This window comes from Anguilla rostrata, chromosome 5 (genome assembly GCF_018555375.3).
Source record: "Anguilla rostrata isolate EN2019 chromosome 5, ASM1855537v3, whole genome shotgun sequence".
NCBI classification, from domain to species: Eukaryota; Metazoa; Chordata; class Actinopteri; order Anguilliformes; family Anguillidae; genus Anguilla; species Anguilla rostrata.
In genome coordinates, this window is record NC_057937.1 from 3,352,702 (window position 1) to 3,365,984 (window position 13,283).

The 13,283-nt window shown below is 45.0% G+C and overlaps 1 protein-coding gene across 19 annotated transcripts in view; it reads left to right on the forward strand.

Annotated features, from left to right (window-relative positions):
* Nucleotides 1-13,283, forward strand: part of ptprdb (protein tyrosine phosphatase receptor type Db) — a 317,622-nt gene that overhangs the window by 290,524 nt on the left and 13,815 nt on the right. For 10 of the 19 annotated variants that reach the window (XM_064334599.1, XM_064334601.1, XM_064334600.1 and 7 more), the window contains 5 exons: nucleotides 2,153-2,250; nucleotides 4,447-4,570; nucleotides 7,230-7,405; nucleotides 10,029-10,148; nucleotides 10,574-10,728. In XM_064334599.1, the coding sequence (XP_064190669.1) occupies nucleotides 2,153-2,250; nucleotides 4,447-4,570; nucleotides 7,230-7,405; nucleotides 10,029-10,148; nucleotides 10,574-10,728 (673 nt within the window). Of the gene's footprint in view, nucleotides 1-1,571; nucleotides 1,614-2,152; nucleotides 2,251-4,446; nucleotides 4,571-7,229; nucleotides 7,406-10,028; nucleotides 10,149-10,573; nucleotides 10,729-13,283 lie in introns of all 19 variants that reach the window. The other 9 variants (XM_064334592.1, XM_064334595.1, XM_064334596.1 and 6 more) reach the window with 1 other exon arrangement.

Below are 13,283 nucleotides of genomic sequence, written 5' to 3' on the forward strand. Positions count from 1 at the left end.
GTCCATAACTTTGTATGAGATTCAAACAAACAAATGCACTGAATTGAATTCATTCTTATTTTATGAATGTATTCTTTCTTATTCGTTATTATTATATGTCAAGTGAAGACCTGTAATTACAACATGTCTCTTTCGCTTTTGGCTGTAGTTTCTCGCAGTCTGAAACAGTATTAATGTAGAAACCACTAACCCTTCGGCTAACATTTTTAACATAGGTCTGCTGCTCCCTCTCTCCAGAATCCCCTTGCCCTCCTTACCTGCCCAAATCGCCGCTCGTCCCCGGGGGTGCGATCACCATCGCGTTTCCCCCCCTTCTTACCCGCTCAGCTCCACGTTCCTCCCTCCCAGCTCGCCCCTATCGAGCGCCCCGTAGTCGTCGTCGTGTAAGATCGGCACGCTCCCCCGTCAGGCCCTCTCTCCCTGGCGCACACGCACACACACACACACGCACACACGCGCGCCCCACTCAGGGGTGCTTGACATTTGCGTGGCGCTGATGAGCACGGCGGTATAATGGCGGGCTTTTAGGAGCCGGGCTCTCGAGTGGCGGCGCGCGACGCGTGCGACGCGCTCTCCGGCGGCTCTTTGGCGGGAAAGTGGCTCCCACGGCAACGGCGGGTGGTGTGCCAGCGGCTGAAAAAGAGCGCAGTCTGAGGAGGAGACCGTGTGCGTGTTTGAAGAACTTTAAATGAAATAAAAAAACAAAAATGGCGTGAGATTTCTGTGAGGGAAGCCCTGTAGTTTCTGTGAGGGAAGAACACACACACACACACGCGCGCGAGAACACACACACATGTGCACACACACACACACACACGCGCGCGCGCGAGAACACACACACACACACACATACACGTGCATACACGCGTGCACACACACACACACACGCGCGCGAGAACACACACACACACACACATATATATGCACACACGCATGCACACACACACACGAGAACACGTGTGCGCACACACACACACACACACACCATTGTATGACAATTCATTGTGTGGGTGAAGACGGAGGTGTTTCTGTGAACTGCACTGTACCTTTGCTGCTTTTCAAAATCTGAGAATGCCGAATGTCTTAGCTGCCCTACCTGCAAGCAAACACCTTCCTGCTTATTTATTTATTCAACTGTGTTCATTTTTTTTATTTACATCATGATGTCTCCTCCCTTACATTCCGAAACCCCCTCACTTTTTTGGAAAACATTTTTGGAAAGCTTGGTCACCCAATTAATTATGTGGCGGCCTTTTCATTTGCATGGAGACTCATTATGGTTTCGTAGTTCGCCAAATATTTTTTAATTGTTTGCATTACTGACCAGCCTGCTGAAGCCAGAGAAACGTCTGGAATGTGCGATGAGAATCTTTACAATTTGCTTCCAACCTGGGATTGATTTGTACTGTCTGACTGGCCTGAATTAGCCTTAATGCTTTTTTTTTTTCTTTAATTCGTTTTTTTTTTCACTATTCTTAAGTTATGTATGTTTTAAGTTTTTGTCTTAAAAATGTCCGCCACATTGCTGCAGCGTGTACTACCTTTACTGTATGCCGCCATTTCCTCCACAGGTACAGGTGTCTCCGGTTACCCCGGTAACCTCCATACGCCAAGTTAGTTGGTCTTGTTTATGCATACGTCACTCTCTCCTCTTTGGTGTTCTTAAGCCCTTCTTCCGTCTCCTTCCTTTTTTTAGGCTTGTTAGTTACTCTCACGCCATCTAATCTACGCCTTACTCATTTCATCCATTGCAGGGGGTGAAGTGTGCAATGACAGTGATTGTCATTACTTAAAAGCAGGTGCTGGCTTCGGGCCTTAACTTTGGGGGTTTTTTTTATTTTTTTTAATTTTGTTTGTTTGTTTTTTTTGCCATGCTAACTTTTTCCCGCTGCTTGATGCTAATGACATTTTCTTTCACACCCAGGAATGTTCGCTTTGGACGTATGCTTGGTGATTCTCCATCGGCTTTAGTGGTCATGTGCCGTGAGCATGCGATTGCTTTGAGTAACCTGACTGCCTAACAACTTTCACCTTTCCATTATTACTTTACACACCTGCTGCTTCTGATAAATCCTCCTTTTTTTCACGTCGACCCCCCCCTCCGGTCAGCTTCCGTCCGTCACTCAAATTGTTCTGCCTCTCTGATTGGCAGGTATGGTCAGCCACCCGCCAATCCCCATCACAGAGCTCACAGACCATTTGGAACGGTTGAAAGCGAATGACAACTTGAAGTTTTCTCAAGAGTACGAGGTAAAATTTCCAGTTTTTACATTGAGCTTCAGTGGCACGCAGGATAAGCAAGTAGTGTTGTGTCCTTCAAAAATGACAAACCCATTTTAAGGCCAGATGGATTTTAATCAATCATAGAAGCAAGTCTAATAATATAAAAGTTGAAAAATAAGCTTGATTTTAAAGTTTACGGCTGGATTGATTGAATCTTGGAAAACTTGTGTCAGAAGTTTTCTCACTTGTTGTTTAGAAGTCTATTGAGACACAAACAGTTTTTGATGCTTCACGCAAACAGGAGAGAAAAACAACAAACGCTCTGGGCTATGATGATTTGTGTGGTTTAATAATCAGTATTGTCTCTCAAGCTTGCGTTCAAAGTCTCTCTCGTTGCCTAAACTTCACCTGCCTGCTTTCTGCAACAGACCCAAGCTTTCAAACACCGTTTTTTTTTTTGGGGAGGGGGCGAGGTTGGTCCAATGACCCGTTAAATTGTGCCAGATGGTGCCCATGGAAGCAGGAATCTCCCCGGGGTGTGAATGCGAAGTTCGATCTGAAACGGTGGAACATCCTCACCCCAGAACAACAGCTTCACCCCCCCCCCATTTAATTTTGAAAGGGTAACATAGGCTAGGGCCGTGTGAGATTCCTGAGGTGTGCCTTGCCGCACACTCCAGTAATGAATGTGGTCTTTTTCCTCTTTTATTTTTAAGTTTTTGCCCTCATTGAGTTTGACGCTCTCCATCAATTTCAAAAGACGTGAAAACAAAACAAAAACAAACAAAAAAAACATATGGTTGTGAAGCAGTTAAGGATTCACAAATAGTCACATTTAAGTCTTTGCCTGGGGCAAAACAAAAAATCAATATAACTGTTTCTCATGCATAATTCCATATATCTGACATGTTATTTTAAATGCTGCACATTAGTTCTACTCCATATGAGATCATTTCTGTTTGTGTGTGTTTGTGTGTGTGTGCGCGGGTGTGCGTATCTGTGTGTGTGTGTTTGTATGTATGTATGTGTGTGACCAGTAAAGAGAAAGAAAATCTGTTTGTAAATCCAACCAACCTCCTGGGGTTTTTTTTTTTCTTTTTGTGCGTGAAACATAATAACCCATGATACCCTGTAACAAAAAGAGCTCAGTTAATAAGCAGGAGATCTTCCAGGATGGGGGTGTGATGGATTCTCCTGTGCGGGCCTTGACAGTAATTGTGGTCAGAAATCCAGACGCACATGGCAGCGATGGCTATGAAGCACATCGATGCTCACTCCAAAGACATAATTGCGCATTGCAAAAATACTCAAATTGCGTTTGACCTTGTCCCTTGAGCCTGAGCTGCCCGGGCTTCTGTTAAACCCTGGAGAGCGTTCCAGCGCTCTCTAATTGCCATGCAGGGACTGAAACGGGAGAATTCCTTCTTCCTGGAGTTGCTTTTCACTCTTGAGAGACCAGATGTGATGGAGCCTTTCTTCCTGTGTGAGGAAACATCTCATGAAAGAGATATATCTGCACAGCAGTCTCCAACTTAAACAGATTTTTAATTTAGCTTGTATTGAAAATCTCTCCCCCTCTTTCTTTCTCTCTCTCTCTCTCTCTCTGTCGTGGGAAAAACTCATTTTTTTAATGGATCGTTTAATCTCAGAGAAACTAAACACGAAGATTGAGGCCTAGGCATTCCTTTTTTTGCAAAATTAAATCTAACCGACATTTATCATTATTGTTGGAAAGAAGCGTAAAAACATGTTCAGCTCCAAAATATCACAAGGCCTATTTTCACCAATAGGTATGTACTATGAGCCATATACTATGTACTGTATTTTCAGTTTGTCAACATGATTTCAACCCAAATGTACTGTATCATCAAAAGACACTTTAATTCTGACAGATTATCTTGTATATCTGCAATACGTCATTTTTATAAAATGGTGCTGAATAGAGGACTGGGTGGGTTGTTTCAAAATTGAGGTTGAGGTTTTCAGTTGGTGATTTTAGCATGACTATGTGCAGGGTTAACGTGAAATTTCAGAGAAAAACAATCTGTACGTTCAGACTTTGAGAAAATTTGTCTGGGACACAGCTTGTCTGTTCTTCATTTTTCAACAGGTCAGAAACATCTGATCTTGATCATTTAACAAAGCCAGTTAAAAGCCCTCATTTAATGTATGTAATTGGATTCTGTTCATGTTTATTTATTGTGTCTCTGTGTCTCTTTGCAGTCCATCGATCCGGGACAGCAGTTTACATGGGAGAACTCCAACCTGGAAGTGAACAAGCCAAAGAACAGATACGCCAACGTCATCGCGTACGACCACTCCCGAGTGCTGCTGTCGGCCATCGATGGTAAACGCCCCCCTGCGTCTGATTCGCCTGTGACCGTGCGTAGTACTGAAGCTGCCTCAGAGCCTCAGCAGGACCCCCCCCCCCCAAAAGTTGCTCTCCACTCCATCACCAACACCCTGAGTGCAGATACCAGTCTCTGCGTAATACGCCTACAAAAGAAAGTAATACACAAAAACGTTTTTATTGGTGTAATCATAAAGCACTGCGGTTGATTGGCGGCCTGTCCAGGGTGTATTCCTGCCTTTCGCCCAATGCATGCTGGGATTGGCTCCGGCACAGGCAACAAACAGTGGGCAGGTTTCCTCTGTATGGTCACTAATGTAAATTTGCTGTTTAACAAGCTTGCAGAAGCCTTGTAATTAAAAAAAAAAAAAAAAAAAAATTCCTTTCAATAAAAACAGAAACAAAATTAGAATCTGCTTGAGCCAGATAGCTGCACAAAAGGAGAGCCAACGTGCAGTAAAATAGATTTCTGGCAGTGTTTCAGTATTTCAGTGTGTGAAATAAATATATAAAATATATAAAAAATGAAAATAAATTGCATGGAAGAACAGCAAAATCACACACGCGCGCACACACACACACACACACACACATAAAGGCGCGGAATACCTTTATGCGTTTCATTCCCAGTGCAATAGCCACCAGTGAAAGGACAGCTTAGCGTTAATGTGTTCCTTTCGCTGAGCGTGAACAGATCGCGGTTCTCACCAGGTGCTTTGTGTACAGATTGCTACCAGTTTCCAGGGGATTCCGCTGGCATTTAACAGGACAGTGGGCTACGGGGATTTCTTCTGCTTACGTTCGGGGCTTATTTAGTAATTTCTCCGAGCGTCTGCGTAATTGTTCGATAAAGCTACCTTCCCCGAAATTGTTTTCAGCCTCGGCGGTAAAATGGTCGTGTCCAATTCCTGTCTTGAAATAGATGGATCTCGTTCAATGTCGACTACGGAGCGCAGGTCCGATAAGATACAATTCTCATTAAGCATCACTTATCCATAGCCATGAACATGAAGTCTAGTTCAGTTAGTTCAGTTCTATCTAGTTTCAGTTATTGAAATTTAATAGTGTAGTAGTAGTAGTAGAAGTACTGTTTGTTAAAGATAGTCAAAATAAGCGCTTTCCATAACAAAGTAAAGTCAGATCCAGTAGATCAACAGGCAGACTCTGTCTGAAAGACCATTTCCTACCCACTGTGACAGACAGCCTTTCAGACGTGAGTGCAGCAGGCACCTTTTATCTTTCTCATTATTTTAAAGCGCGCCAATTATTATTTTCTCCCTTTTTTTTCAAAAAAAAAAAAGAACTGCCTTAATCCCCTGGCCAAGTCCGCCCACGGAGACCAATCAGGGCTGTTTCCTGCAAATAAGCTACCTGTGAGCGGGAGGAGCAGGATGGGGGGGGAGGGGGGCGGGGGGGTGAGCGGGGATGGGGCGGGGGGGTGAGCGGGGATGGGGGGGGGGTGCCTGTTGCAGGGAGGGGGTGCTGGGAGGTGTATCCTGTGCATACAGGGCTTATCTTGGCGCACCACGCGTGAGCTGGAGTCCAAACGCTCTGACATGCTGTCAGCTTCTCCCAGCAACAGGGAAAGATACCGGGGAGTTCATTTATTTATTTCTTTGTTTATTTAATTAGACATAGACCGCAGTACTGAACAATGCAGGGCCTGAGAGGAGACCAGCTTTTAAATATCGACTGTGAAGGCCCCAGCCCCCAGGCCAAACAGAGACGTGTTTGTTTATCTGCTTGCGGCCGTGTCTTGACGAGAGAAGGACTTTCAGCACAACACCAAGCGTGTGTGTGTGTGTCTTTTTTCCAACTCAGACACTTTAGTCATCAAAAAAAAAAAAACAGGCAATCATATGGTATCATAATATTTCAAAAGGAGGGGGATAAATGTCATGCCCTTTCAACAGTCTCAGCATCAAAAATATTTGATGGTTGCAGTGACATTTTTCTTCTTCTTTTTTATAAAGCAATTGACGAAACTGTGCCCCCCTGATATCTGAAAGTACAATGAGCGGCCTGATTAAGACACTCGAGCAGAAGCCGAGCCTACAATCAGCGCGCGTTAGTCACTGCTAAGTGCCTGGAGTGGTCCCGGCGTTGGGGCGGGCGGACTGAGCGCTGGAGTGATTTAATAGGCCGAACGGCGGCAGCCTGAGCATGCGAACCCGAGCGGCGTTCTCCCAACCGCGGCTTCTGCTCGGGGGCCGCCGCGTCTGGTTTTCGTGTTTTTTTTTTTGTTCACTCCACTTGCGTTTCACAGAAATGTTCTTCTGTCAGTTTTTGTAGCCCGGTGCTTCTAGAACTGCGGGTCGGGACCCAAAAATAATGGGTATAATGGGTGTGTATGAGGATGAGGTGGGTTCTAGTCCTCTAGGCTATGCTAGTATGCATGTTTAATAGGTCCCGAAAAGGGACTAAATTTCTAATTTGGGTCCCAATATTAAAAGGTTTAAATCCATTGTAGCCTCTTCCTAAACCTTGTATTTATTTATATTCATCCGCACGGGGTGGAGGGCGAGGGGGATGGGGGGGGGATGGGGTGGTTGTGTAATCATTGAGAGACAGTCAGCCCGCAGACTGTGCCACATGGTCTTCCCCTCTCCCTGACCTGTAAATAAATAAAGTGTTGAACTTGTTCCCTGTCGCTTAGGCATCCCGGGTAGCGACTACATCAACGCCAACTACGTCGACGGGTACAGGAAGCAGAACGCCTACATCGCCACCCAGGGCTCCCTGCCCGAGAGCTTCGGCGACTTCTGGAGGATGATCTGGGAGCAGCACACCGCCAACATCGTCATGATGACCAAGCTGGAGGAAAGATCGAGGGTAATTAGCCAGCACCTACTGGACATAATGCCAACTGAATGTGTGGTGTTGTTGTTGTTGTTCTTCTTCTTCTTCTTCTTCTTACTCTTACTCTTCTCCTTCTTCCTCCTCTCTTTTTTCTTCCTCTTCCTCTTCTTCTTCTTCTTACTCTTACTCTTCTCCTTCTTCCTCCTCTCTTTTTTTTTCTTCTTCCTCTTCTTCTTCTTACTCTTACTCTTCTCCTTCTTCCTCCTCTCTTTTTTTCTTCTTCTTCTTCTCCTTCTTTTTATTCTTCTTCTCCTTCTTCTTTTTCTCTTTTTTCTTCTTCTTTTCCTTCTTCTTCTTCTCCTCCTCCTCCTCCTCCCCCCTCCCCATGCTAATTATGTTTCTGCTGATTTGTGTGATCTGTTATTTGGTCTAAACGAGCCCGTGACTCACAGCTGGTGGCTGTCCTGTTGTCCCTGTCTCAGGCGTTTTACTGTGCTCTAATTTGCAAGTGAACTGCGGCTTGTTGTCTAAAAGCTAATTAACTAATAAAGGTGAAGCCACAGTCCAGCACACTCTGGCCCTTCAGGAATGGAACTGCCTCCCCTGCGGACAGCCGTGATGTCTCTTTCATGTTTTTAACGTCTTGCCTTCTTAGCTCATGCTGTGTTCTTGTTTCATGAATTTCCATTCATCAGATGCCTTCTTATTTCTACTCCAAGGCAAGAAATCTCTCATTTTGTTCCACCAGATAAATAGTCACGCATTCTGTTGCCTTCTTGTTTATTTCTTTTATTAAATGTACACGAATGCAGACCTCACTGGCCCATTCTCCACACCACACGGCATGCTGAATCCGTTATTTTAAAATAGACACATTACATGCAGCACAATATATATATATATATACATATATATATATATATATAACATTTTTTATCAAAAAATAACGTGTGGCAAGTGCGAATGGTTCTCAAATAAAGCGCACTGAATTGACGCTGGAGTGTGTCTGAACACATAATTGCATGGTTTTGACAGGCTCCGAATGTTCCTTTTCACAGAGTGTATAATTGAAATTAAAAGTGGCGATTTGGAGCGGGGAGTACACGGGTGCGCCCGATCCGTTCTCCCTTCGCGGTTACCTGAGAAGCCCTCGCAGCGGAATTGATTCTTGAGAGACGTTTTTGATTTTGTTCCAAATGTTTTTTTTTTTGTTTTTTTTTTTTTAAATCGTGCCACGTGTCACGTGTTTGAAGGCTTGTTTGTCTTTTTCGCCGCAGTTTCTCAGGGATCGCTAGTTTTTGCACGTCCTCCCCTGTCTCACTAGCCCCTCCGTATGTGCACTAAACGGGCGGAGCAAGGCCTTGGGCACGCCCTCACCAGCACCGCCAGCCAATGGCATGCTTTCATCCTGTTAACTGGCAGCACTGTGACGTGATCTAACAAATCAAAATGCTGTTTGTAATTAAAAATTCATTCGGATGTCACCAGAACAGTTAAATGAGCAAAAGTGTGATTTATTTACTGTTTGCTTGGGCTGCCATTTTACAGGGTTAAGCACAAATTTTGATGTTGATTTGGTGTACAGTCATATGCATTGCAGCTTGCAGCCTACACAAATGACTCACGGTTTACCCAAATAAGCATTTACATCTACATTTAGGTATTTAGCACATTTATATTTACTTTTAGGCATTTAGCCACCAGTGCGACTTACAGAAGTGACTTCTGATGCACAAGTGCAGGATCAGGATAGTGAGAAAGCAGAACACTGATAGCTGTCGTTTCGAGAGCAAAGGGCAGAAATGTGGTATGGGGTTGACGTGTGTTGAAGAATGCTGTTTATATCACGGTCCTGTCATTTTCCATTGCGCAATGAGAGAACGTGCTTCTTCGTGACCAGGTAAAAAGACAGTTTGGCTTCATGCTGGTCATTCTACTCTTCAACAGTCATTTCTAGTCATAGCATTAGCCATATCGTTTGCATATTTCTTGGGTTAAATCAAGTCTTAATCCATTTATCGTTTTCTTTTTTGATCATATAAGTATTGCTTTTTAAGTTCGAGCTGTCTGGCCTTATTTAGTAACTTTTTGTGTGTATTAGGAAAACGTATGGGTTTGCAGACAGTCTGTTTTCAAAAGGCTATTATTTACACCGGGCATTAATTTGTTTCCACTTGGCAGTGAAACAGTAATACCGTAATGGAGCGCTGGTTTATTGGTTGTTCACTGGGCAACGAAACAGTATAATCACAATAAACTAGCATCTTAAACGCGATGCGAAAACGGCAGTTAAGGCCGTAATTATAGAGTCTGTCAGTCCAATAAATAACGTCGTCTGGATCAGCGGAATGTTCTGGGCCGTTCTCTCCGGTGTGAAAGTGTATAAATCAGCAGAATCAGCTATTGGCAGTCCATTTCCCTCTGCTCAAATGGGCTATTCCCAGAGACTTAGGGAAGACGTACTGCAAATACCCTGCAATATGTGCTTGTAATGAAAATGGCAATCAAAAAAAAGCTTTTTTCTGAAACCGGCTAACGGGCTAGCAGATGGATTCACGCAAGCAGTCTTGCTGGGTTCTTTTTTCTTTTTTTTTTCTGGTGAATTTTCTTTTAATTGTACATGCATACTGATGTGCTTTTTTTAAATCTGCCCCAGGTAAAATGTGACCAGTACTGGCCCACGAGAGGCACAGAGACGTACGGTCTGATCCAGGTCACGTTGCTTGACACGGTGGAGCTAGCAACGTACTGCGTGAGGACTTTCGCTCTTTACAAGGTGAGTCAACGTGAGAAAATCGGCGTCCTTTCATACGAATCAGTCGGGTGGGTTCGGCTGTGTTAAGCTGTGTTTTTGGCTGGACCGCAACAGCAGGGCCAGCCCTACAAACACAAATGTCTGTGACTGAGTGAGTGATTGAGTGAGTGATGAAGTTACACCATTGGTCGGCCAAGTTATGAAGTCACACCATTGGTCGGCCGGTCCAGCCATATACTAGGTTTTTACCTGGTCTTGTTTTATTTCTCTAAGTTGGCACTAAAGTGCATTTAACCCTGTACTCAGATAAAAAAATACACTCGCTATAATAGATTATTATAACAATAGATTCACTTCTTCACCACTCTGCTGAAAACTAAGCTTTCTTCCAGGTTTTTTTTGTTTCATTGTGGTGTTTCTCTCTTCTTTTTTTCTCCCCCCTCCAGAACGGATCGAGTGAAAAGCGGGAGGTCAGGCAGTTCCAGTTCACTGCCTGGCCGGACCACGGGGTCCCCGAGCACCCCACCCCTTTCCTGGCCTTCCTCCGGCGGGTCAAGGCCTGTAACCCCCCAGACGCTGGGCCCATGGTGGTGCACTGCAGGTAAAGAGAGAGAGCGCTTCGGTCCACTGTTTACACGCTGCTGTGTTTCCTGAAACAACAGGACATACGTGCTGGGACTACCGTCGCACTGCTTCCATCATGAGAATCTGATGATTTTTGTAAAAATATGTTTATTTAATCTCACTTATTTAAATGATTGCAGTGTGTACGAGAGTCAGCTCCTCTCTGCCAGCAGTCCTTGTTTCTACAACGGGCCAACCGTTATCAACAGCGACTGTGACATCATCATTTAGAATGTTCGGTTACGGATGTTCCTGACACGCCCACTGGCCGAAGGCGAGAATGGAATACTGACACTAGTGTCTGTGTCTGCGGTCACCATAGGGTAGATGTGTCTCAGCGAATCGTTGGCTCCGGCAGGTGAAGCAGATAAGAGAGTTAGGATGACGAATGCCAGCCCCTTCTGCAGCGTCCTCCTTCCCTCCCGTCGCGCGATGTACCGAGACTGTGCACAAACACTCCTGTTTTCCCAGCATGCCCTTGGGCAAAAGAATCTCAAACAGATGAAAGGACGACTTCAGATTGCGAGACAGGGTTAGCTTTCCCAACGTTGTCACTCACAGCGACGTCGAAGCCGGCCTGGTTGACAGTCTCGCTGCCAGGGAGGAGTTAGCTCGGAGGGAAAATGGAAGGGATTCAGGAAGATTCAGACACATGCAGACGTTAAATGGAGTTCCTTGCGGTAGCGGGTTTCAGCTGAATGTCTGTATATCTCAGCCATGCGGAATGCGAGAGTCTTTTCAGTCTTTCGGCAGATGTGCCTCCTCATTCCCCTGCCTGTCCGTCAGATAAAGTGCTCCCAAGCTGAAAACCATTAAGGGGGAGAAAAAAAACGGTTTTAGTCAATGTTAAAACTAAAAAAAAAAAAAAGTCTTTGCGATGGACTGCAACTTGTGAAGCCATTGTGCTGCTGTCTTATTCTCAAACGTAATAACTGTGTTCAGGGGAGCCATAAGTGTGTGTGTGTGTGTGTGTGTGGGGGGGGGGAACATAGGATTTTCTGAGGTGGTGGGGCCCAAAGTGAGGCATTTTTGGGCCCAAAATCTCTGGTGGTGCCCCTGGCTGTGCTGTGTGTGGTCCAGCCCAGGGATTCACTTAACATTTAATGTTAATCGATGTGGTTCTTTTGTGCGCAGTTAGCGCTACACAGCAAGCGGTTCTCTGCTCTCCTTCGTTTTGCCTCCAGTCGATTGAGCGAAGAGGTTCTCACGAGCGCGCGACGCACCGACGTCGCCGATGCGTGTCTTGAGATATGGATTTCTCGTTGCGCATGAAGGCGCGTTTCATCAAATTTCCGATATTAATACCTTTACTTTAGACACCATTACCTCGAGGGAGAGCTTTTGCAGATGAATGCCCAACAGAAATTAAGGTTCAAGTGGAGGTTATTGTTTTGGCTGCTCCAGCATATACTGTCATTAACATAATAATAATAATAATAATAATAAGAAGAAGAAGAAGAAGAAGAATTGCACTCAGTTTTGATCCATCTCCTCATTTGAAAAATTAACCCAATTTGGCACATGAATTTTTGCCTGGCATCTGATTGGTTATCGGATGCACTGGGGCTGCTGTTGAAATGCGTTTGTGCGCGGAAGCTGACAGGATCAGCGGGCGATCAGCAGGCGATCAGCGGGCGATCAGCGGGCGATCAGCGGCCATCGCTGTTCCTCGGAAGGCAAGGCCCAGTCCACTCTGCCAGGGCAGCCGTCCGGAGATGAACGCGGGAGAACCTGACCGGAACGCAACGAGGTCTTCTGCGTGCGTTTACGGATGTGAGACGGCTGATGATGATGTCGTCGTTTCCTCTCGTGTGTGTAACTGCAGGCTTTGTGTATGAGATTTCAGACAGGGCAAGGAAAGAAAGAGAAAGAGAAGCCAAGAGATACAGTAAAATACCTCTCTGTACATTAAATTTGAGAGGTATTTTAGTGTGTCCATAAAATACTACAGTTTTGATGGAATGGACTAAAGTAAGATTTTTCATGTGCATATTTTTTACACGGAACACCGCCACGCAGATGGTTAAGCGTGTGTGCGCTTAATTAACCTACCTAAGGTACTTCAATCGGGGGCAGAAAATTAATTTCACCCACTTGTGTACGACTGGTGTGGGCCACACCTGAAGTGGTTTCAATTTGTGTGTGTGTGTGTGTGTGTGTGTGTGTGTGGGGTTTTTTTTTTTTTTTTTTAAAGCTTTGGACCTCTCACCTAGACAGCAGAGCCATTTAGGCCCGGCTGGAAGAGTGTGCATTAACACAAAGGGACAATGAGATGGCATCTTGACATGAGAGTGCTGTCAATGCAGATTCCCACACTGCGGTTTGGAGGGCCTCTTCACCATTAATTACTGTTATTAGCGAGCACTCTCAGCACACAGCGTATGAAAAAGCCAGCGACACTTCAGCACTGTTATGTTCGACGTGATGACGCCTTAGACAAAGCATGACTTGTCATCGACCATGAAAATTGAACCCAGCACTCAAGAGGCCTTTTTTTTCATTTCAATTATGCACATTTGTGTGTGTGTGTGT